Genomic DNA, 26,447 nt, shown 5'->3' with positions numbered 1-26,447 from the left:
ACAAGCAGGAGATGCTCACTGAAGAACTGAAAAGATAAAGACAAGGCTGATGCGATGGCAAGGTCTACAGGAGCTGGAGGTGGAGATCGAAGACTCTGGACACTGGAACTGAAGAATTAAGACAGGTGCTAGAACTGAAGAACAAAGACAGACTCTAGAACTGAAGAATGAAAACAGATGCTGGAACTGGAATTGGAACTGGAGACACAGTAACAAGGCGTTGGCAACTCACACTCTGAAGTCACAGGTTGACCTGTTGCTGAGGCAAAGACTAAGGTGGGCGAGGGCCTTTTATATGCCAGGGATTGTGATGTCAGTCTCAGGGGCCATAGGGCTTTTCTCGCCGCGGTCCCTTTAAATCTTTGAGAGGCATGTCACATCAGGAACTGCTAAGTAAGTAAAAATTCTAGATGAAATAAATGACTGCTTCACAGAACAGCTAGTATAAGAACTGATAAAGAATTGAGCTATTTTAGATGTAATTCTTAGAAGAACACATGATTTGCTGCTAGAAGTATTAGTGTTAGGGCCACTTGGCAAAAATGAACAAAACATGATCAAATCTGACTAGATAATTGGAGGGAGGACCCTAAGAAAATCTACTGCAATAGCATTTAACTTTAAAAAGAGAGACTATGAGAAAAATAGTTAGGAAAAAAATGAAAGGAGATGTTGCAGAGGGCAAGAGTTTACATCAGGCATGGATTTTGTTTATTAAAAATGTCATCTTGGAAGCCCAGACCAGATGTATTCCATACATTAAAAAAGGAGAAAGAAAGGTCAAATACTGCCAACATGGTTAAAAGGTGAAGTTAGGGAGGCTATTCTAGCCAAAAGGACATCTTTCAAAAAATTGAAAAGAGATTCAAATGAAGGAAAGAGGAAACAGCATAAGCAGTGGGAAGTTAGAAACAAATAATTAATAAGGAAGGCAAAGACAGAATTTGAAAATAAGCTGGCTGTGGTAACAAAAACTCATGATAAAATCATTTTTCAGGTACTTTCAAAGCAAAAAGCTTACGATTGAATCAGCTGGACCATTAGATAATTGAGAGGTAAAAAGGGCTTTATAGTTAAACAAGGCCATAACAGAGAGATTAAATGAATTTTTTGCTTTGTTTTTCCTGAGGAAGATGTAAAGCAGATACCCAGGCCAGAATTGATATTTAAAGTCGATGATTCTGAGGAACTAATACAAATCTCAGTTAACCTGAAAGATATACTAGAGCAAATTGACAAACTAAAGAGTAGCAAATCTCCTGGACTAGATGGTATACATCTCAGAGTACTGAAAAAACTAAGAAATGAAATTGTAGACCTGTTATTAGTAATCTGTACATTATTATTAAAATCAGCTAAGGTACTTGAAGATTGGAGAGTAGCCAATGTAATACTGTTTTTTAAAAAGGTTTCCAGGGGAGATCAGGGAAACTACAGACTGGTGAGCCTGACATCAGTACCAGGAAAATGATTGAAATGCTTTTAAAAATAACTGAACATATAGATAGACATAGTTTAATTGAGGAAAGTCTTGCCTCATCAATCTGCTAATATTTTTTTGAAAGTTTGAATAAGCATGTGGATAAGGTGAGCCAATTGATTTAGTGTAATGTATATGGATTTTCAGAAAACTTTGGCAAAGTACTTTATGAGAGATTCTTGAGGAAATTAAAAAGTAATGGGATAGGAGGCAATGTCTTATTGCAGATTGAGAAGTGATTAAAAGAAAGAAAACAGAGAGTAGGGCTGAATAGTCAATTTTCTCAATGAAGGAAAATGAATGGTGAATTGTCCAAGGGAATCTGTACTGGGACTGCTGTTTTGTTTTTTTTTTGTTTTGTTTTGTGTTAAGAATAAAGTTTTATTAAGCTTTTCTGCTTTGGTAGTACAAAATACTTAAAGACAATACAAACAGCAAGATAAATTTCAGAACACTCACTTTTATAAGTTATTTTTATATGGTGATGCCATGATGCTTTTTAACATATTTATAAATTCCATAGAGATGGGAATGACAAGTGAGGTAATCAAATTTACTGATCTAAAATTATTCACACTTGTTAAATCGCAACAGGATTGTGAGAAATTGAAAAAAGGACCTTGCGAGACGGGAGACTGGGCATCCAAATGGCAGAAACAGTCCAAATTATAACTACATAATGCAAAGTTCCACTTTGGGAGTCACCACCTAGGAAAAGGATCTAAGCATCATCATGGATAATATGTTGACAACCTCTACTCAGTAGGCTGTGGCGGCCAAGAAAGCAAATAGAATGCTAGGAATGATTAGGAAACGAATGGAGAATAAACAGAGAATATCCCAATGCCTCTGTATTGCTCAATGATGCGACTATACCTTGAGTATTGTGTGCAGATCTGGTCATTCATCTCTAACAAGATATAGCAGAATTTGAAAAGGTACAGAGAAGGGTGATCAAAATGATAAAGGGGATAGAACAATTTCCCTATGAAGAAAGGCTACAAAAGTTAGGACTCTTCAGGTTGGAGAAGAGACAGTTGAGAGGAGATATAACAGAGGTCTGTAAAATAATGGATGCAGTAGAACGGGTAAATGCAAATCAGTTTTCAAAAAGTTCAAAGACTAGTAGACACCCAATGAAATTACTAGGTGATATATTTAAGACAAATAGAAGAAAATATTGTTTGACTTCATGCATAATTAAACTCTGGAATGCGTGGCTGGTGAAAACTGTTAGTGTAGCTTGATTTACAAGGACTTTGGACATGTTCCTGGAAGAAAATTCCATAAACTATTATTAAGATGGACTTGGGGAAATCTTCTTATTCTTGGGATAAGCAGCATGCAGTCTATTGAACTTATGGAATCCTGCCATGTACTTGTGACCTGGATTCGCCACTGCTGAAAAAAGGATACTGGTCTTGATGGACCTTTGGTCTGTCCCATTATGGCAAATCATATGTGGTTGTATGAAACAGATAATTCTCTACTAGGCATGAGATCTAGTATAAAAACTTAATTACTAGTATAATGATATACCATGTGCCATATCACATATATAAACACTAATAATTTTAGAACAATTTCTTTGTATTGCATTTTTAAGACATTTGTTTTTAAATGCAACACAAAATTTTCAAAATGTGAAAAACCATCTGCTTATCAGAAAAACAGGTCCATCTTGACATCTGTATCTTTCTTCATTGAAGCTGATTGTCCCACACAGGCTAATGCAATAAAGTGCACTCAGCCTAGTGCACAGGTTAACCCGCACGTTTTGGATGTGCTAGACTAACACCTGATGCCATGTTCAAAACGCTCGTCCAAACAAACATGTAGCTAGTAGCACTCATCACATAGAAATGCAATGTAGATGAGGCTATTAACTATTACCCCCTCCCCCCACCCCCCGAAGCAAAAACTCGCCGGGCTCTTTTTAACACAGAAAATTTGACTACAGCCTCAGGGCTGGCATAAAGTCTTGCCACGCGTCAAGGGCTCGAACAAAAAACACTACTTTTCTGTGGTTCCTCCTACTTAGTATGATCGCAATACTAAGATCTACTCCTTGTGATGACTAAAAATTCTTAAAAAATGAAAGACTTGATGAAAAAGCAAGTTTTTGGGCGCACCATATACACGCTCCAGGCCGTTTATGTTGTGTGTGTGTATATTGTGCTGATAAATTATCTGTGACAGGATACATGAATGCTCGTATTGAGCATTTGTTTTCCTAACCCCTGTGCAGCCGTGTCTCCTGGGCACCCAACGCTTTTGAGCCTAGCGACACACAATGTATCCCTAGCGTGTCCTCTTTAGTGTGGCAGCTCATTAGAATATTGTATTGTGCACCCAGGAGAGGTGGATGTGTGCATGTTTGGATGCACGTTTTTATATGCCTGATATTGCATCATCTCCACAGTGTCTATTAATTCTTAACTCTCCAGTCCAAAATCACAAAATGTACAGAGATTGCCTCAAACTGCAACTGCATCCATCCCCAAATTGAATGACTCAAAAACAGACCCAAAGGCTTGGCATTAAGCATTCATCTCGGATTAGACAAACAATCCATATCATGACCCTGCTTCGGAGGTGACCTTCATATTTAACTACATCACAGTAAAATAAAAATTAGGGAAACCAACTTTCAAAACTGCCTGCAGTACATAATTTGTGCCCATAAGTGGTCCCATGGAGATTTATGCTAGTGTTTTATTAACCATATGATGGAAGCTGCACAGTTTATGAAATACAGTGTATTTCTGCCCCATATGACCATGCATGTGTTTCAGTACACAACACGTATATTTGCAGTGCAGGAACACACATTTAACTGCCCCTTTTTTTCCCTGTCACATTCACATGTGATGCTCCAAGTACGCGTATACTCTTGAGGTTTATATAATAGCATATATGCGCCTACATGTTACTTAAGTGCATAGTGACTAATTTTACCAAGCAACCTCTGCTTAACTCTTTGAAAATTACCTCCATTGTGAATATATTGTTGGCAAAAATCTCACTAGAACGTAGAGCTATTGAAGCTGATCTTATCACATTTAGACAGACCTCTGACCAGTGGTGGGTGGGCCTTGGCCCACTCACTTTTCATTCTGGCCTACCTAAATTTTTTTGCAGGACCCCGCAGCCAATAGAAAGCAGGCAACGTCAGCAGTGCAGAGAGCGGCTCCCAGCGGAGAAAAAAATCAATAAAAGCGTGCCGGGAAGAAACAAGGAACTCCTAACAGTTGCTCTGTGGAGACACTGCAGAGACCGTTTCATGCAATCGGCAGGATTCCCAGCAGCAGCAGACCATGGCGCACAAAGTCGCAAATGGAGAAAGTTTGAGGCCATGGCCGCCGGGCTGCACCGCCATGAGGAGTCTGCGCCCAGGAGGTGCGTTCGCATTGCAGAGGTCAGAGGAGGAGCACTTGGGCAGCCCAGCAGATGGCACGGACCTGGTAGGAGCAAGTTAAGCATTGGATGACTGAGGCAGGTGCGGTGCGGCACTCCGGCTGCCTTGCAGCCTGCCGCACCACAGTTGTCTCCTCAAGACGGGAGAGGAGAGGTTAGGAACCGAGAAAGTCCTTATTCTTCAGCAGGACTGAATGCTAATGGGAGTGAAGCACTCAGCTGGCAGAAGTGAAAGAGGTACCTTTCTGAAGCCGGATGGAGGAGGGGTAGGGGGGGAAATGAGTGAGGTGAGGGGGCCAGAGATGTGCAAGGTGGAGGGGAAGGGAAGGGGGCCAGAGATGTGTGAAGGGTGGAGGGGAAGAAAAGGAAAAAGGGGCAGGAGATGTGTTGAGGAGGGGATGGGGGCCAAAGATATGCTTGTGGGGAGGGGAGAGGGCTTGAGTGGAGATGGGCTGGGGGGAGGGGGGAATGAGTGTGAGGGGGACAGAGAACCAGGCTTGGAGTGGGAGAGGAGGGAGGAAATGAGTGTGAGGCTGTTTGTGACACAGATGGGTGGTATAGGGGATCAGAGTGTCTTCCCCTATGCCCCTCCCTGTCCTCAGCAGTCTCTCCTCATCTCTCTGTTTCAATGTGGGGAGGAGGGGTGTTGATAGTGTCAGCGACAGTGGTTGCCAAAGTAATATACAAAGTGTTTAAAAGAAAAGGAATATTTGTTAAAATTACATAAGTGATAACTGTATAATAAAATGACAGGCTAAAAAATGGACAATAACAAGATCAATGCTCAAGTTCTAGTGCTGGTCCATATTGCATTTAATCAGATCATATTTATGGATTAGTGACAGACAGAATATAGCATATTTTGCTGCTAGAATTACTGTTTCTCCTGATTTGTTGTGTGTGGGGGGTTGTATTAGAGGATGAAGGTGCAGCACTTTAAGAATAAAGATGGTATTTTGTTTATTTTTGCTAATGTATTTTTAGATATTTTATGCTTCTTTTACTTAAATGTTTATTGTACTTCTTTGGGTCTCCTTTGGTTGAGGAAGGCAGTATAGAAAAATGAATGCTATGTTCTCCCAGGAGTTTTTTCTGCTCATTAGCCTTTGGGAAGTGTTTGTCAATTTTAGAAAACATGCATCTCTGAATCCTCTGATATCTTTGTATTCTACGCAGTGCAGAAGGAAAGGCATTTCTTTTTCTCCAGTTTTCCACTACAGGCAAGTTCTGGCTTTTTAGGGTTTCCAGTTAAGCACATTTCTAATTTGTGGTCACTTGCTCAGTATTTGGTAGGATCTGTGGTTTTGCATATGTTAGGTATTCTTTTTCTGCTAGCATGTTGTTTCTGTGCAGGAATCTGTAGCAGTCCAGTCTGCTCCTACCAATAGCAGGGCACTCTGATTTCTAGGGCAGTGGTTCTCAGCCTTGCATGACTACAGTACCAATTTCAAGAGCTTTAGGTGTCTTGTGTAACTTTATAGTCACAAAAATGTAAAATTCACAGCAAATTCTACAGCCTCTGTTCACAAGGGTGCGTGAAGTGGTAACACACCAAAGCATGCACTATGTTAATGCAGTGTTTCCCGACCATACCTGGGGACTTTTGAAATCCTGCCACACTGAGATTGTTGTGGGGGTCAACAGCTGCATGCGCACAAATTTCTTTGTCACACACACACACCCTCACATGTTCACTCACATGCATACATGCTCATTTTCATATGCTTACTCTCATTCCTCATTCACCTACATACATGCACAATCACTTCTCACTCTCTTCCACACACATGCATGCAAACACACACACATTCACGCTAACTCACTTCTCTACCTCTTCCACACAAACATGTACACTCACTCTTCTTCCCTTTCCATACATACACACTCACATGCAGACTCAAACACTTTCACACTTCTCTCCCTCTTCCGCCTACATGTACTCTCTCACACACATGCACACTCCTCACCTCAGTCCTCATTAACCACAGCAGTCTCCTCTTTCTCCAGGGCTGCAGGACTAATGCTTCTCCAGTTCTTCCCCTTTCTGCAGCTTCAGGCCTTGCTCTGCTCTTTCTTGTTCCCCTCGAGAGGTGGGCAATGCTCTTGCCTCCTGCTCGAGTTCTTCTTGCTGCACGGCCCTGCGCTCCTCCTTATCCTCCCGCAGCGCGGGTGCTGATGCTCCTCCTCCTTTGGAACTGCACTGTTCCAGGTGTTATTTTCCCTGGGTTTTCCGAAGCAGGGCGCTCACAGTTTTCAGGTGTTGGCCCACAGACCTGGCAATTCGTTCAGAATTCTGGAGTCTCCGGGCCATATCCACAAAGTTCACAGATATGTTCCTGACCTTTTCAGTTCAAGCCCAAGACACAGCAGCTTTAACCGAAATGTTGTGTGGCACACCAACCTCCATGGAGCAGGCAGTGCAAACACAGAGAGCACTCAGCCAAAAGAAGAGCTAGGAAGTACTGGAAACTCAACCAGTCCCTCTTTCAAGTTTTAAAACAAAGGGAGAGAGGGGGCAGAGGCACACATGAGGTATTTATGATGGCCCAGTTCCTTCTATGTACAAGAATAGGAGGAGGGAGAAAAAGCCTGTTAGTGCTACAAGACGTTACATTCAGTGCACGTTCTCTCCATCTCATAAGAACATAAGAAATTGCCATGCTGGGTCAGACCAAGGGTCCATCAAGCCCAGCATCCTGTTTCCAACAGAGGCCAAACCAGGCCACAAGAACCTGGCAATTACCAAAACACTAAGAAGTTCCCATGCTACTGATGCAATTAATAGCAATGGCTATTCCTTAAGTAAACCTGATTAATAGCAGTTAATGGACTTCTCCTCCAAGAACTTATCCAAACCTTTTTTTGAACCCAGCTACACTCACTCAGCTTGAGGACAGGAAGAGGCTGTAAGGGCTCAAAGGAGGATGTGCTGTGTGGAATGCGGGACCCAGCTCTCCATGCTCCACATGCTGCCCATTAATTACCACACTGACTGCGGAGCTCATGCTGAGGCTAGGACGAGGAGGCATGCATGATTACACATCTTCTCAGAAAGGAGCTCCTATACATTTAAGAGCCACCACTGGTGTCCCTTGTTGCTGCAAGGTGCTGGCATGGATCTGAGTATCAGGCAGTGGTGACTTTTCCATGGGGCACCTGCTCAGGTCTGAAAGCACACACTGGTTGGGGAGCACTGCACTAGTAATAAAGTACATTTTGTTGAGCCTTCCATCTCTGCAGTTTTATATTCTCTCCCGATGAAACTAAGGAGCAGCTGCAAAATAACCACCACAGGTAGTAGGGACTCAGGAGAAGCAGCAGTTACCATGGAGTTCATGTCCTGTTCCCACAGCTGCCTTCTCTTCATCCTACCCCTGGTTGAAAGCCACTTTTGTAGGGCACATTGTGGTATTTGCAGTGCTGTGCTTTTCATAAGTTGCTGTGTGAGACCTGGGGAATTAGTGCTCTTTGATGTGACTGATTTGCCACATAGGTGCTGGTTTTGTGTTGCTTCACAGAGTGCCTGATAGTGGGGATGGAGTTTGTGCTGCTCTTTAACAGTCCTAGTAAATTCCATATTTTTATCAGGCTCAGTGCTAGTGTATGGGGTAGCGGCCCAAGATCACTGTCCTGGTTGGAATTGCTACACTGTATAAGTTATCCCTTGACTATCCCCATAGCCTGTGCTGCTACTAGGTGATACTTATATTAGTAGCCTAGCCCTCTTTTTGCAAAGAAAGGTCCTCTATGTTTAACCTCCTTGCAGCATATCCTGATCTCTTGTTATACAACTTCCTCGGCTGATTGCTACTTGTTCATGATTTATACCGTCCAGGTATTTAAATGTCTCTATCATATTCCAGCCCCTGCCCTCAGTTGTTGTTGTTGAATGCAAGAGAATAGCAAAACAAAATTCTTTGCTTGACTACTTCAAAAAGCCTCACCTTCAGTACAAGGATGTGACTAGAACTGAATTATCAGATGTTCCATCAACAAGTTCCTCTTTGTCACAACAGAGTAGTGCATCAGAGAATGAAAGAACTGCATTTTCTTCAGACTTATCCCACATAGATGAATCTCCTACACAACCAAAGTTATAGACTTCCTGTTTGTTTAATTGGTGGTAAATTACAAAGTGTTTCCCCTCACTGGTATGACAAATTTCATTGATTAGAGTACAGTACAAGCAAGGATGCAATGTTTTAAAAAGCATGCCGACATTTTTCCGATTCCCATGGTGAAGATACTTTCGCTAGAATTTGGATTAAAAGATTGGAAACATTTGAATCAGAGCTGCTCAAAACATGAAACAAGAAAGACATACTCCATAGTCATGGGGAAATCTGATGACTACAAGCAGTGTCACCAGCCACTGGTCAGGGAAACACTATAAATCAGCTAAACCAAGATGCCATGAACTCTTCTTTAATTGAGAGGAATCATGAACATATTAAAGCAGTTCTAGATGTTGTGATGTTCTGTGCAAAACAAGAGATTTCATTACATGGACATAGAGAAAGCAAAGAAGCTCTAAATAATGGAAACTTTTTGGAGCTGTTTAAACTCCTCAGAAAATATGACAGCAATATAGAAAATTGTCTTGAAAAACTACCCAAGAATGCAACTCTTATGAGCCCAGATATTCAAAATGAGCTGTTTACATCTGCCAGTACACTACTGTTAAGGAAAATCAAATTTGAATAGCATGAAACTGCAAACACATACTATGCAGTACTGGATAATGAATGTAAAGATCTGTCAAAACATGAGCTAGTTGCAGTATATATGCATCAGATATCTCCATAAGGGATTAATAAAGGAAAGAGCAGTTGGATTTGTTGACACTTCTGACTTGGCTGCAAATGGAATTTATGAAAAAATTCTACAAGTACTTGAAGTACTTGAATTAGATCCTATGTTGTGTGTTGGATTCAGTTTTGATGGAGCATCTGTGGTGTCCGGAAACAAAGGAGGCATTCGTGTGATTTTAAAACATACATTTCACAGAGCTGTTTATGTGCATTGCAATTCTTGTCGCCTCAATCTGTTTCTCTGCACAGCATCTAAAGCATGTTCCTGTGTTAGAACCATTTTTGAAATCCTGAACTCCTTGCATGGTTTTATGACTGGAAATACAGAAACAACTGCTAGTTTCTGTATTTCCAGACACTAGTGGAGTTCAAAATCTAGTTTGGTGGCAAAAGTTCTGATGCTTTTTGATGTTATACTGGAAGTGCTTGCTGAATTTTCAGAATGTGCTGGACAGACCAAACTAGATGCCCAATCTCTTAAATCGGAGACAAAGAAATTCTTATTTCTGGCAGATGCATTTGGAAAATTATTTGAAACCAGTGATTTTGCTACAAAGGGATTATAGAGTACCACTTTGTCCATAACAGATTGCATTAACTTGATAAAAAGTTTAAAGCAAAGTTTTACTCAATATAGGGACAACACATTGAATGACTTTATCAAAGTTCTCCAGTTAACAGAGGAGCTTATGCAAAAACGTGGCATTGAAAAATGGGATGTGTCTTCCTTTCAAAAGAGAAAGCTACCTGAAAAGATTGCTGATACACTTGTTTTCTCTACTTTGGGCAAATCGGCAAGTGAGCAGAGCAATGAAGATTTGCAACATCTGTGGAATGAAATCATTGACTGTCAGATATCTGAATTGAATATCGTTTTCAGGATGACGCCTATGATATGATGCAAGCTTCTGCTGCTTGTATGCCAACAGCCAAGGACTTTGGTCAAAGGGAAAGTCTACAGTCTCCATGCACTTTGTATGGCATTGTAGTAGAAGAGGCTGAGTTTACTGTTTTTGTTCAGCAACTATAAAGTGCAAATTAGCTAGGGGCCACTATTATCCGTCACTAATTGAAGTGCTAGGTACCTGCAATGTGGACATTTTCCCTAATGTCAATGCCATTTTAAGAGTGCTAATCACACTATCAATGACAACCTGCACTGTGGAAAGACTCTTTTTTACAACAAACCGGATCAAAACAGCAACAAGAGCCTCCGTGCTCACAAGCCCCCTCAATAATCTGTCACTTTTGTCATTTGAGAGGAAATTTGTGGTTCACTGGACTATATCAGCATGAATAATGTCAGGAGCCCCTGGACTTGATTCAGTAAATGTCAGCATCAGAGGCAGACTAAGAAACTAAACAGTTGAGCATTAGCAAAGGAAAAGAAGTCTTCAAAGGTATTTACCTGTTTAATTAATAAAGATTAATAAGGCATTTGCTCAATTATGGTAAATATTTTGGTACAACATTCCAAAGGGTTTTAAAACATCTCACAGGATACTGTTATGTACGATGAGATATTTGTCTTTATAACAGACTGGTATATTATTATTTGTAAGTTATAGGATACTGCCTCTTGAGACAGCTTTAAATATAATTGAAATGCTTTCATATATATATATATATATATATATATATATATATATATATATATATATATATATATATATAGGTATAGCATTGGTAGCTGCTTGAAGTCATTGAGTTTAAAAAAAAAAGTATGATAGCTGTAGCAGATTATTTAAAAATCTATTGTCAGGTTTGTGCGAAAGTATTTATCAATATAAATACCGTGGCTTACACCTTGTTTAATGCCCACCCATATTAACCTTGGGCCCAGCTAAAACTTCATGTCTGGCTACACCACTGCCTCTGACTCAAATGTATGGCAAAATCAGAGCCAGAATGCTCACTTTTAAAAGAATCAAATGTTCCCAGGATCCTCCAATTACAGCCATTATTTTGAAAAATTAACCATCTTTTGTCAGGTTTACAGAATGTACCAATCAAACCCCATCCTTTATGGACATTTTTGTGTTACCATTTTGCATCAGTATTATCACACAGTGTGATAATCCTAGAGGGAAGGAGAGAGAGAGAGAGAGAGAGAGAAAATGAGAATGAATATGGAATCTACAAGACCCTCATAGTAGTTAAATATTTATATCTCTATAGGAAGGCCATCTAATAGGTTGAGGTGAGGTGTTGGTGGTGGTTTAGGGACCAGCTTTGCATTAGATTGAGATTTATTTATTTATTTATTTATTTAGAGCTTTTTTCTATACCGGCATTCATGATACAATCATATCATGCCGGTTTACAGATAACAGGGGGTGCAGTAACTTCGTACATATAACAAGTGCATAAGAAACAATAAAGTTGCAATATAACAGGGTTGCTAGAACTGGTAGAGCAAGGAGACAATAATTAAAGAAATTATACAGAAGTAAATTATTTACAGTGAGCAGTATTTACATTATGCAGCAATGGTCTGTTAATGGATATTAGACTCGGGAAAGGCTTGTTTAAATAGCCAAGTCTTAAGCCTTTTTCTGAATGTTAATAAGCATGGCTCTAGTCTGAGATCAGGTGGTAATGTGTTCCAGAGAGAGGGCCCCGCCGTGGAGGAGGCCCGGGTTCTGAGTTGTAGATGGTGTGTGGATTTGGTAGGGGGGATGAGCAGGGACCCTCTGTAGGCTTCTCTGATGGGTCTGGATGATGGGTGTAGTCTGAGGGGGATTTGGAGGTTGAGGGGAGCTTGGGAATGGATGGTTTTACGGATGATGGTAATGGACTTGTGTAGAATTCTGAAGTGTATTGGTAGCCAGTGTAGATTTTTTAAAATAGGAGTGATGTGGTCTCTTCTTCTGGAGTTTGTCAGGATTCTAGCTGCCGCATTCTGGAGCATCTGAAGTGGTTTTATGGATGAGGCCGGGAGACCTAGCAAGATAGAGTTGCAATAATCTATCTTGGAGAATATAACGGCTTGTAGGACTGTTCTGAAGTCATGAAAGTGTAGGAGAGGTTTCATTCTTTTTATTACCTGTAGCTTGCAGAAGCAATTCTTGGTAGTATTGTTGATAAATGTTTTTAGATTCAGGTGATTGTCTATTATTACTCCTAGGTCTCTTGCTTGTGTGACAATAGTATTAGATGGGGCAATTTGCGGGGAGTTGCTGTATTCGGGAGTGATGAGGAGGAGTTCTGTTTTGGCTGAGTTTAGTATTAGGTTTAGGTTGGCGAGGAGACGGTTGATCTCTCGGAGGCAGTTATCCCAGTGTTTCAGTGTTTTGGTAATAGATTCTTTGATGTGTATCAGAATCTGCACGTCGTCGGCGTATAGGAAATGTTTTAGTTGTAGTTTGGTTAGCAGTTGGCATAGAGGAAAAAGGTAAATGTTGAATAAAGTAGGGGATAGGGAGGAACCTTGAGAAACTCCTAGCGAGGAATTGTAGCGGGGGGGGGGGGGGATTCTTTGTTATTGATTCTAACTTTGTAACCTCTATTACAAAGTTAATAAGCTGTATGAATAAGATGTATGAACAGCATGAATAAGTATTAATAAGATGTATGAACAGCACAGTACACCTTGGTGAAGATTTGACGTCATTTGGAGTAAGGTATGTTCTCTTACCCTAGCTTGATGGACTCTATAACAGGGTACCATCAAGCTAGGGTGAGATAACATAGTACAAAATTTCATCTTTTTTAGACTTTCCTCAATCAAAATAATGTCAAATCTTCACCAACGTGTACTGTGCTGTTCGTACGTCTCACTCTACATGCAAAACTGTCCTCTAAACCCTAAACCACCACCAACACCTCACCTTGACCTATTTGGTGGCCCTCCTATAGAGATATAAATAGATGCACACAGTGAGGTTCTCTATCTCTCTTTCTACTCCACAAACACTCCCTCTCCCCCGCTCCCCCTCTCCCTTTCCCCCTCTCCCCTCTCCCTTCCCAAGCCCAGAAATGGCCAAAATGCAATTCCAAAAATTTATCATGAATTGTGTTATGGCCATTTCAGGCATATCGCATAGTACGATATTGCCCCAATACCCGCTGCCCAATACACCCCCCCCCCCCCCCCCCCCCCCCCCCCCCCCGCAATCCTACCAGTTTTCTCCCCACAAGTCAGAAACTTAGGAGTCATCATGGATAATCAATTAAATTGCAAAAGCTTCATCAATAACACTACAAAGGACTGCTTTTACAAACTTCAAGTCTTAAAACGCTTGAGACCTCTCCTCCACTTCCAGGACTTCCGTACAGTGCTACAGGCAATCATCTTCTCAAAGATAGATTATTGCAACTCACTTCTGCTCGGCCTCCCTGCCAATACCATTAAACCCTTGCAGATGCTGCAAAATGCCTCAGCTAGGATTCTGACCAAGTCCAAAAAAAGGGACCACATTACACCCATCCTGATTAGCCTGCATTGGCTCCCAATCAAATTCAGAATTTGGTACAAAGTTCTAACAATCATCCATAAAGCCTTTTACAACATCACCCCACTGGAACTCAAGATCCCTCTTCGACCTCGCTTACCATCCAGACCGGTAAGATCTGTGTATAAAGACACCCTCCAGGCCCCTTCCATTAAAACCTCATTAAGAAAGAGAGCCCTCTCCTCTTCTGGCCCTATGCATTGGAACTCCTTTTCTCCAGATCTCAGACTCGAAAAATGCCCGATCACCTTTAAAAAGAGACTCAAAATCTGGTTGTTCAATCAGACCTTCTCACAATTCTTATGATCTGTTGACTCAAACAAGAAGCTATAGAAGAAATTTTGTTTGCTAGTCTTCATCTCCCCCCTTTGCAATCGAGCTTAAATTGTCTCTCCACTCCCTAGCCCCTATGGTTTTCGTTTTAAGCACCCTGTTTTAAAACCTTTATCTTTTCCAGCTCGCCGGTTAATTGCTCTCGAATTTCTCCCTGGTTAATTTCAGTTCTATTTCCAAGTTTGTCCTTCCTTGTTTAATGTAATGCATGCACCTTATGCTCTGGTTATTCGTTTCAATGTAAACCGAAGTGATTTGTAACCTGTTATAAGAATATCGGTATATAAAAATTTTAAATAAATAAATAGATAAATAAATAAATAAATAAATAAATAATTTAACTAAATCCAACTCCCCTCAAAAGTTTGCATTTGTGCCATGCATTACTATAATTTCGCAGGTGTTATTGCATTAATGCCATAATGCATTTTGATGAATGATGGAGAAAGATCCTTTAACAACCAATAGTAAAGCAGAGCGGTTCCTTCAAAAGTCACTGGATGAGAGACCATTCAGTCTCTTTATTCAACCCAGGTGGTATGACTGTGTTACGGGGGAAAACTCCAGTTCTGTTCCCAACAAAGTAAAACTATCAAAATCCCCACCCATGGATTTTTTCATGGTATATCCCATACTGAGAATGTCAGGTTCTCAAAGCAATTGTTAAATTCTAAGCAATGTGCAACAAGGGTACTTTAATTTTGATGCATCATAAACAACTAGGATGTTCAAATATTCAGATCCATAATAGCTTCTTAGTCTTCTGTTGCACTGGAGGTGGACCCTTGGCCTGGTGCAGGATTGGTACAGACCTCTGGTCGGACTCAGAGAGCGCCTGCCACCAGGAGGCAGGCGCTCTCTGAGTCCGACCAGAGGTCTGTACCAATCCTGCACCAGGCTAATCAGGATGGGTGTACAGAGCACACAAGGAGACGGAGGGTAGCTGGAGTTTTGCCAATAACAGTCTGGGTTTTCCTCAGGTTGAGTCCTTGGGTACCTGGACCGCCTGAACTTAGGTGGGCCTCGGATGGTCTCCCGGAGAGGTAGCAGAGGGAAGTGCCCAGCGCCCACCACGAACAAGGATGTGCGGCTGATGTAGAGGTGATGGACCAGACCCGAACTGGAAGCTCTGGACACATCAGGGAGGTAACAGTTCAGGAAGGTTCTCCGGGTGAGACAGGCAGTGCCTGCGGGTCTAGTCAGGTGAAGGCAGGTTGGTCTGGTAGTCTCAGTAGGCCAGAAAAGAGTGTCCGAGTGAAGCGCAAGGGTCAGAGCCAGAGTATCAATCCAGGAGTAGTCAGCCAAAGCAGGGGTCAAATACCAAGGTCAGTCCAAGCATAGTCAAGGCAAGCGAGGGTCAGTTCCAGGCAGCAGACAAAGAGGATGGTTAGGCAAGCAATGGTCAGTTCCAGGCATAACACAAAGAGAATGGTCAGGCAGGCAGTGTCAGTTCCAGGCAGCAGACAAAGAGAATGGTCAGGCAGGCAGTGGTCAGTTCCAGGCAGCAGATGAAGAGAGTAGTCAGACAGGCCGAAGTCAGTATCAGAGATCAGTCCGAGGAGGTACTACCTGAGTACAGATGCAGGAACACACAGAAACGCTGGAGCAGGGAGATGCTGGAACAAGGAGATGCTGGAACAAGGAGACGCTGGAACAAGGAGACATTAGAACGCAGGGTTAGGCAAGCTTACTACACCACGGAGTCGACCTGATTGCCAAGGCGAGGTCCTGGTGACAGGACCTCGCTATTTATAGTCAAGCTAAGTGATGTCATCACTTTGCGTCCAGATGGGTTTCCCATGCTTGTCCCTTTAAATAGCAAGACATCGGCCGCATGCTCGCCTAGGGGTGGGGCCGAGGCGGCTGAAGACACGGAGCTCCAGTGGGAACTCCACTGAGAGGCCTACGGTGCGGAGGAAGCCGGAGAAGGCCATGGTGAGCGACGGGGACGGCGGCAACTAGCGGCAGTGGTGAGACTGGAGCTGGTTGAGGGTAGTGCGAGGTGAGCAGGCCCGGTTGTGGCACCCACGCAGCCTGGACGTGCAACATCTTCCCAATGTAAAATAAATTACAAGGGCCATAGCTTCCATGTATCACTCCAGTGGTGCCACATGTGAAAGAAAATGCGGAAGAAAATGACAGCTTCCTAAACTTCAGTGATGGAAGAGGCAATATATTGCCCTGAAAGGACTGGTTACAAACTGAGCATTTACTGCAAGGATAGTGTTCTGTGCACATTCTAGACACATGTTCTTCACTTTCAATGTATTCATAAAAAGAATGAACTACAAAATCCATTAAATTTCTTCCTTTTTTTAAGGGCAAATGCTGGCATCTGTTGAAAAAACTCATGAAGTTGTAAAATCTTCCAGTGTTGTCTTATACTACTTTGAACCCAATGAACTGTATCTGGGATGTGAAGAGCAATACAAAAACTAGGTAGTTGTCATTTTCAATCATTTGTGGTTGTACACTATTAGCCCACCAGGCACGGTGTCACAGTCCTGACTCCAGTGAGGCTTCAAGGATTGTGAAACACAGGCATGACTTGGGCAGCTAATTCTCCTCTGCAGGATGTTGCACCAAAACACCTTCTATAGATCTTGAGGTACAGGCCAATCCCTATTTGGAGACTATGCTAGCCTGCATCAAAAAGTAAAAAAATGTGCACAAAACAAAATGTGTGCAAAGAAAAGGTTTACCATGCAGGAAAACATGATTTGTGCACATAAACTGTTTTTCCCCGCTGATAAGCAGGCTAAATTAGCCATACTGCCTGGGAACGTCCACCGGTTCTCTTGGTGGCGGAGCTCCTCAAAGCACACAGAGCTCTGCTCTGAGTACCTGTGTGTTTCCTCCCCCATGCGGATCCCAGCTTGCCTCAGTCTGTTATCCAAGCTTGTACTGCACGGTTAGGAGACTGTCCGGGGAGGCGGGTAGGTTAGCATGGATAATTGACCCTGCTATCTACGGAAAACACCATTTATGGTAAGCAAACTTGCTTTTTTCCCACAGGTAAGCAGGCTGAATTAGCCATGCTGCCTGGGAGTCCCCAGCTGGAAGGTTGAGCGCCGCATGGTCTCTGGAAGTGGTGCGCAGTCAATTCCAGTTCTTGTAGGAGGTGCACTCAACATGGTATGCCGTTGTGGACATTCTGTTTCGTTGTTCCTGCCAGAAGAATGGCCCAACCCACCACAGCGTCTGCAGCTGCCTGCTGGTTGAGGCAGCAGTGTGAAGTGAAAGTATGCAGCAACAACCACATGGCAGCTTTGCATATGTCCTGGATAGGCACCTCACTTAGGTGAGCAATGGAGGCCACCATACTCTGACTTGGTGGGCCTTTGGTGAGGTAGACAGGGTTTCTACTTACCTAACTTTGAAGGCACTATGTTTGGTATGTCTCTTTGTCCATATGAATTATTATGTATTTTATTTGTTTTTTAGTTTGTATATTTATAGTTTTAAACATAGAATATGTATGTTTTTAATTTTAAAGCTTTGAATACCGCTAAAATAATTATTGTTCCCCCCCCCCCCCCCCCCGACGCAGCCGCGTTTGGCGAAACACGGGTCCGTGTTGGGGGTCCCCGTGTTGATGAACTTTCGCGTCTTCTGAGCAATGGAGTTTGCCGGTATAATGAATTAAAGAGCTATTTGCACGAATCTTGAAGTTTGGGACTGACTTTATGTTTCTGCATTTCCCTGGTGATTTGGATATTATAGTTGGAGTGCAGATTTGCTCCTCTACTGTGCTTGTGGATTTAATTTTTGTTAACCATTTTGATTAATTTCCAAATTGTAGAAGCGGTATACAAACATTTTTAAATAAATAAATAAATAAATAAAAGCAGGATGCATTGGGAGATCCAAGATGATAGGGTTCTTTGGGAGACGGGGAGCCTGGGGGCATGCAGGTTGAAGGAGACAAAGGGTTTTTTTTTCATTTTTTGAAGATTATTTGTTAAATTTCTAGAGCATTTACTTTTATATGCAATACACAAACATTTTTTCTAAAAATATTAATGTTCATATAAGTGATATGGTAGACGGTATATAATTATACTGATGCCTGAGTTGTTATGGCAGGTCTCTCATACCTAATAGAGAATTATCTGTTTCATACAAAAAGCACAATATATGATACCATGAGCAGTTGTGGAAGGATCACATAGTCCTCCTTTGTTTTATAATATAAACATGTATATTGTATGCCTTCTTGAGAAAAATAAATCTAGTCCAATTTTACTCTTGTGTGTTTTGAAGGGTGCAAAGAAAATGCTATCGATGGGGATCACAGGCCCGGAAGGGCATGAGATGTGCCGTCCTGAAACAGTGGAGGCAGAAGCTACTCAGAGAGCAATCACTATAGCCAGCTGTGTCAACTGTCCTCTGTTTGTGGTACATGTAATGAGCAAGTCCTCAGCTAAAGTGATAGCAAATGCCCGAAGAGAAGGTAATGTTCCTCACTGCACTTTCAACTTGAGCTCTAGCACACTTGAAACTTTATAGTAAAGTAGAAGTTGAGATGGTTATTTTGCTGTTGTTTACTTGCAAATTTCACGATTGGGTTCATACAGAACCCAGAAGCCTTTGGGACTCAACCTGATTCTAGGTTTTCAACTGTTCTTGAAAAATTAAAATTTGACCTCCTGACATATCAGCTGTGAGTCATAGGGATCTGAGCTGATTACAGCTGATTCATCATTCTTAGTTCTAACAATTTAACCTAGCAAGGTCAGGGACTGCAGAAAATATTCATGGTTGTGTTTTCAATGCTGAAATAAATGACAGCATCGAGGGAGATTATTAAGTTGTCATGTACCAACTTTTTCACTTGGGTCACATTTTGTGGACTCGATGGGGGGGGGGGGGGCGTTTCAAAACTGGAGCTGACTGGATGCCTTCTCCTTCTGTAGACTTGAGTTTGGGATGAGCTACTAAACAGATCTTTGCTGCTTGCTAGTCAGCTACACCTTGGTGTACTAAACTTCCTAAAACATCCTGGATGTTCAGGCACATTATAGCCAAATTATTCTACACAAGTTCCCATTCCAAAATATTTAACCACCATATACATTTTTAGCAACATTTCTTGCTAAGAGTGCAGAACTTCTTAGGAAATCTGTTTCATTGTTTCACAGATATTCCAAAGTGTTAACACTAGATGCCACTGTTGCTAGTCCTGTGACATATATGAAAGCTTGACATTGTAGAATTGCTAAACCTTATCTTTGAAATTTCTATGACATGGTGTCTCAGAATAATATAATAAATAGTCAAATTGGCAAAAATTGCCTGATTTAATACCTGGTTCCCTTCCCTACATAAAAAATATTTTGGTTTGGCCTCACTTGGAAGCCCCTAGTTGTATTTTTCCTGACTTGGGATGTATTAAATTCTGTCAGCAGTGTTAGAAGTCCAGGTCAGATCCCTGAACCACATTATAGAATTGTTTTCAGTATATCCTTTTCATTTCTAGATAAAGTGCATGAGTCATTACAATCATAATTTGAGTAAATACATCTAGAATATCAGAGCGCAGAGTGTTGCTAAAAAGAATCCAGTCAATCTTAACCTGAAGGTTTAAAAAAAAGTTTAAAATCATCACAAAAGCAAAAGTGGAAAGTACATGTCTTCAAAAAATATTTTTCCTATTAAAGGTTGAGTTATTATTTTGGACCCAAAACATCACGGAGTTTTGTGGCGTCCAATGGTTAACATAAATCATAAGTAAATAACAGCTGAAAAGACCAACATGGCCCATCCAGAATGCCCAGTTGAAATTCATCCTCATTTGGTATATATGCATTAAAAAATTCCCAAATGCTAAAGATGGGCATTTGGGAGAAACAAAATAGAAAATGAGACAAAATATCCTATTTTGTTTTAAATCATTTTCAAAATGGAATGAGTTAAATTCTAACAAAATTTAATCAGAATCTCATTTTGTTTTGAAAACCCATTAAGAAAAATAAGTCACCAGTTGGGCCTGGACCTAGGCCTGGGCCTGGGCCTAGGTCTAGGCCCAGTGCTAGGGCCTCATCTAGTGAATAGGCCAAGACCCAAAGAAGAGGCTGCAGTCTATGCCCAAGTGTGACATCGTGGTCTCAATCTAGACCCAAGAAAAGGCTCAGGCATGGGAAATTCCCTGACACCCCCCTCTTATATTTCCTGAATCAGACACCACATCCTGGACTGGACCCACACCTGAAACCAGGGTGTAGAGACCAGGCTTCAAGGTGTGGTCCTGTCATCTAGGCCCAGGCTGAAGCATCAGCCTTGCATAGGCCTAGGCCGTGGTAGGTCACTGCGACCTCAGCCTAGAATCTACGCAAGGCCCTGACTTGGGCCTCATTTGCAGATTCCCCCATGACTGGGTAAGTGGGGGCTGGGGAGGATCCTGGCCCCAGAATTTTCTAGGTAGGAGGGATAGATGGGGGGCACAGGAGACCTCAGGAGGTCTTGTTTCTTTATTTTTCCATGTTTTGGGTGGGGAGTTAATGTTTATTTTGTTTTGTTTAATCTAAAGAAATGAAATAAACATTAGATGAAACTAAATTCATGGAGAACCCCCCCTTCCAAAAAAAACCCCAAAAAACAAAAGAAATGAAACAAAATTTTCCTCCTTCCCACTCCTACCAAACGCAGCCCAACAACAATACCCCTCGCCCCCCAACCGCAGCCTGGGTTTTCTACCTGATTCCCAATTTTCCTCGCATATCTGTCCCAAGAATGCCTAAGTACAACACAGTCATCACATTGTTGGCCTCCCTATTCTTTGTTTCATGCTGATGCAGTAGTGGTCCTTGGGCCCCTCCAGCCCCATGGGTTGGCAACTCCAGGACAGCTATATCATGGAGGTCCCTCACTCCTAAATTCCAACCTAGAAAGGGCATCTCTGGCCAAATTAACCCAGGCTTTATACCACCCCAGGGCACCTCCCAACTAATGAAACCCAGTACAGCAGGAAACGCCATGTGTAAATCAAAAGGGGAAAAATCCTATTCTTGCATTGCAAAATAATGGATCTCCAGCCAGGATGAGGGTAGGCAATTAGGGCTGGATTTTCAAAAGGTTATGCGCGTAGGGCCTATTTTAAAAAGGCCTGGCGATGTGCATAAAGCCCCGGGACGCATGTAAGTCCCGAGGCTTTAAAAAAGGGGCGGTCTGGGGGCAGGGAGGGTGCAGGGTGGGGCGGGAGTGTGGCCAGAGGCCTCCGCACAGCCACTGGGCTGGGGTTCGCATGCCGGCAGTCAGCCAGCGCACACAACTTACTTCCGCCCCAGGGCAGAAGTAAGTTTTAAAACAAAAAAAACGAAGTCATCAAAGGTAGGGGAGAAAGGGTGGGGGAGGTAGGGGAAGGGAAGGGAAGGTGGGGTGGGGGGGGGGGGGGGGGGGGAGGTAGGAAAGTTCCCGCTAAGGCCGCTCCAATTTCGGAGTGGCCTGGGAGGGAACGGGGGAAGGCAGTGCAGCTTGGAGTGGGCTCAGCGCGCGCAAGGTGCACATTTGTGCACCCCCTTTGCGCGTGCCGACCCAGGATTTTATAACATGCGCGCCAGAAAAAAATTCAGCAACTCATCCTTACAGATTTAAGGTATTCAAAATGTACTTGCTGGAGGAAAGAGAGGAGATGTGATAAAAACATTCAAATATTTATCATGCTTCAATAAAATACAAAAAAGTATAATTCCATAGAAAAATAAATTGAAGGACAAGGGTTCATGATATGAAGTTGAAAGGAGGAAGGCTCAGTAGAAAAATACTTCTTGACTTGGAGGGCGGTAACAACTGAACTGGAGAAAAGCTTAATTATCACAGAATATCAGTAGGCAGTGGTAAATATTAGGGTAATAGGTAGGGATGTTCAGGCCCAAAATGTTGTTTCAATTTGCTTTTCCAAAATAAACTTCAAAACAAAAAAAAAAGAAATACAAAAAAATGATCCAAAACAGGGCCTCGCCAGCTCCCCCCCCCATCTTCTGAAAAATCTGTCTGGTCCGGGGACCTCCCCAGCCCCCACTTACTGCTTCCATGGGAATCAGATATGGAAAGGGGCAAGATCGATGATCACTTGCTCCTGCTCCATAGTTGTCCTTTGGAAATTGGTGCTGGTCAGCTCTGAGGTTGGTGACATCAATATGGCACCAGTTTCAGGGCTGGCCAATGCCATTTTATTGTATGACTGTTTAGACATATGGCTATATAACAAAATGGTCAACCATGAGACTGTGCCAGGCAGTGGCATTGTTAATGGGATGCCAGTGGGGCAGGAGCGAGTGGGCATGGCTTCTTCCCCTTTTTATATTCAGGGCCTCCATAGAAGGGGTAAGAAGGGTTGGGCAGATTAGCCTGGCAGCTTTTTCAGGAGGTGGAAGGAAAGTTTGAGGGACCCAAGGAGGCCATGGGTGATCTTGGCTCATCCCAGCTAGTCCTTGGGTTATTGGCGGGGGTCTCCTGAGAGCCCTGGGAAGGAGCAGCAGAGAAAAGTTTTTAAAACAAAGCAAAAATGCCTGAAAATGTTTGCATATTTTTGGTCGAGGCCATTTTCAATTCAGTTGTGCAATTCATTTTAAATGAATGCACATTCTTAGTAAAAGGTAGGGGGAAAGAAGTGGAAGACCTGGGTAATAGTTTAGATATGGAAAACTAGTCTATGTTCATCTGCCCAGAACAATTGAAGACCACTGATGGGAGACAAGAAAAGTGACTTGGATAAGGAGAGATATCCTGCAGGCGAATATGCTTGTACAGATGACAGTAGGGATATATCCTTAGTTACAGTGCAGGTAGGGCCAACCAGGCAGATTGGGTAGGCCAATTGGTTCTTATCTACCAACATTTCACCATATAATGTACACTACAGCTAACATGGAGGCTTGTCTATGACACGCATTGTGTCTCACTTCAGTTTAAGCCCCTTGAAATGTTGGCATACTACTTTATTTATTTAAGTAAATTCTGAGTCTGCAACATATTTATTTCAAAGGAAACAAGCAAGAACGTAAACCTTTTAATTCAATAGTCATGCCACAATGAGACGGAATGTGTGGCATCAATACCATCAATGGCAAAATAAAGGCCTTTCCGTGCCAATTGATCTACTTAACCAAAGCGTTACACAGCTTCTTGAAAACACAAAATATTTTAGTTTAATTGCACACTTGAGTTGCTGTTGCCTCCCACTGCATGTTTCGTGATTAGTCTGAACATACAGCAAGTTCCAAACATAGCATTCAAACTATTTATTTACATTTATTGGCTTGGACATTTTTTCATTTCATTCTTCTAATGGAATATCTGGGTCAGTCTGCAGTGATATTAATGTCATTTCCTCCAAAATGATTGTGTCAGAGTTGCTACAAATAAAGGACGCACTCATAAACCAAAGCCGCTTCCTAATAAAATACAGATGACTGACTAGGCTTTCTTTGTAAAACAGTGAAAACATTCAAGTCAGCTGAAAGAATGGCATTAGCATAAAGAAGAAATATCTTCCTAGAAGTGTATGCACAACAAATAATGTGTAAGAGTCAAGGCAATGAGTTATAAAGTGACAGTGGAGAAGAATGCTAACAGTTCAGAGCTCCAAACCTCGAAATGCTGGACTGGTTCCTATAGGCACTTCATACTGTATGAGCGTCAGCAAATCCCTTCATCTTCCTACGCTTTTTTTTCAACAGCAGGCCCAGCTATCTGGAACAACATCCCATACAACCTTAGACTGGAACCCTGCCTAATAACATTTAGAAAAAAACTCAAGACCTGGCTTTTCCGCCAGGCCTTCTCAGATCCCTCAGATACACATTAGACGACCGAATACCCTTTTTGAACTATGGATCTCCATACCAACTTCAAGTTCTGAATAAGAGCCTACTCAGTCTCTTTAACTGTTGTTATTATCCTAATCACTATGTTCCCTAGACCTTTCTTTCTAGCAGTCTTTGCTTCCAAGTTTACTACCCCTGTTGAATGTAACTTTGTCCTTCCTGTTTTTTACCTATGGTTTTTGTTACAGTTTCCCCCTTTCGATGTAAACCGATCTGATATTTTATTGAGGCTTTTATATACCGACTTTCTTGATACAAATCAAATCAACTCGGTTTACAATGAACTAAGCAGAATATAAAATTAACCAATCAACAAGAGATACGGAGCATACAGTTACATTATAACAAGGAAGCCTTAACTTGGAGTAGGAAAATAAAGAAGGGGTGAACGGAGCAATAAATATATAAAGTGAAATAAATAGAATAAATACTATATACAGAAGAGGGTCCTCAACCATGAAGGTCGGTATAGAAAAGTGTTAAATAAATAAATAAAATAAATGCTCAAATTTAGACTGAAAGCTCAATGGGGAGCAAGAACATTGTAAGTGATATTATACAGCACCAAGTACACTGAAGGTGCCTTCATCATGTCTTTTATCTTTAATATACTAATAGTAAAAATATTATGATTTCTTACATAGTAAATGTATGGTTTCTCAAGTATTTTGCAAAAAATCACCATAACAAGTTACCTAGTAATGGCTGGCACTTATACAGTGTAATCCTAGTTTTTCTTTCTTTGCCATTGAATTTGGAAGCTGATTTAAAATCCATTTTATATTGCACAATGAATTGTCTTCAACCATCATGGAATGCATTTGAAGTGGGAGAGGGTTATCTTGCATTTTGCTAAGAATGTTTCTGTAACATTACGAGCTGTGCTTGTAACAGCTGTGATTTTGGAAACAATTAATAATTGATTCCAATAGCACTGCAACAGCTGGAATTTGACTATTAAAGGCACTGTAGCAGCTCCATGCATGGAATTGCGTGAAAGTCAAGCCTATATTAATATTAGAGTTGGCTGAATAGCTCAGTAGTAGCACTGTACATGACACAGAAAATATGGGTTTTGTTTCCAGCCTACTTTTTGTTCCTTGGACTAACCAGAGCTTAGGGTGTTACAGAAGCCACATTCTCAACCCTTAGAGTAGGTGACAAAGAATCCACACTTTGCTCAAGAACAGTACCTATTGGTTGGACTCAGCCAGATTTGGGTAGGAGTTGTAGTCTATGGCCTCTGACATTGTATTACACTGATTTTTTTTTTCATATATCTTTATTGAGGAATTAAATAAACAAAAAAAAGTCAACAGAATGACACTGAAATAGGATACAATTCCTACAAAAAGTTTTCCCCATGTATTAGTCCAATCCCACCCCTCTCCACACTTAGAAGGAATATTGAGAGAAATCATATTTTATTCTAGATGTTTTTTGCTCACAAGAGGGAATATCAGCCTAGGCCTCCAAATGTAAGGAGCTAAGAATTAGTTTAACCTCCACACATTTGTAACAACTTCACAATGCCATACTGGGTCAGACCAAGGGTCCATCAAGCCCAGCATCCTGTCTCCAACAGTGGCCAATCCAGGCCATAAGAACCTGGCAAGTACCCAAAAACTAAGTTTATTCCATGTTACTATTGCTAGTAATAGCAGTGACTATTTTCTAAGTCAACTTAATTAATAGCAGGTAATGGACATCTCCTCCAAGAACTTATCCAATCCTTTTTTAAATCCAGCTACACTAACTGCACTAACCACATCCCCTGGCAACAAATTCCAGAGTTTAATTGTGCGTTGAGTGAAAAAGAACTTTCTCTGATTAGTTTTAAATGTGCCACATGCTAACTTCATGAAGTACCCCCTAGTCTTTATATTTTGAAGGAAAACATATAGCTTGGACAAGGACCTCTGTTTAGGACTAAGTTTCAACAATGTGGAGTAAGAAGAGTTTTCCAATTTCCTAGTCTCTGCAGACTGGAGCTTGTGGAAAATTTCCCTAATTTGCTCATATAATAGAAAATGCTTCCCACAAAATACAAGTTTATCTCTACACTCTTCGAAAGTGTACAGGTTCTCTGTATCTGGTGTGATAAAGTCTCTCAGAGTCCAATCCA

The 26,447-nt window shown here is 41.6% G+C and overlaps 1 protein-coding gene across 2 annotated transcripts in view; it reads left to right on the top strand.

Annotated features, from left to right (window-relative positions):
* The window catches only part of DPYS (dihydropyrimidinase), a 118,883-nt gene that overhangs the window by 33,077 nt on the left and 59,359 nt on the right, over positions 1-26,447 (top strand). For both annotated transcript variants that reach the window (XM_029591860.1, XM_029591863.1), the window contains exon 4: positions 18,759-18,948. In XM_029591860.1, coding sequence (XP_029447720.1) covers positions 18,759-18,948 — 190 coding nt within the window. The remainder of the gene's footprint in view (positions 1-18,758; positions 18,949-26,447) is intronic.

The sequence above is a fragment of the Rhinatrema bivittatum genome, chromosome 2 (assembly GCF_901001135.1).
Source record: "Rhinatrema bivittatum chromosome 2, aRhiBiv1.1, whole genome shotgun sequence".
NCBI classification, from domain to species: domain Eukaryota; kingdom Metazoa; phylum Chordata; class Amphibia; order Gymnophiona; family Rhinatrematidae; genus Rhinatrema; species Rhinatrema bivittatum.
The sequence above is the reverse complement of the archived record's forward strand: the minus strand, read 5'-3'. Positions and strand labels throughout refer to the sequence as shown.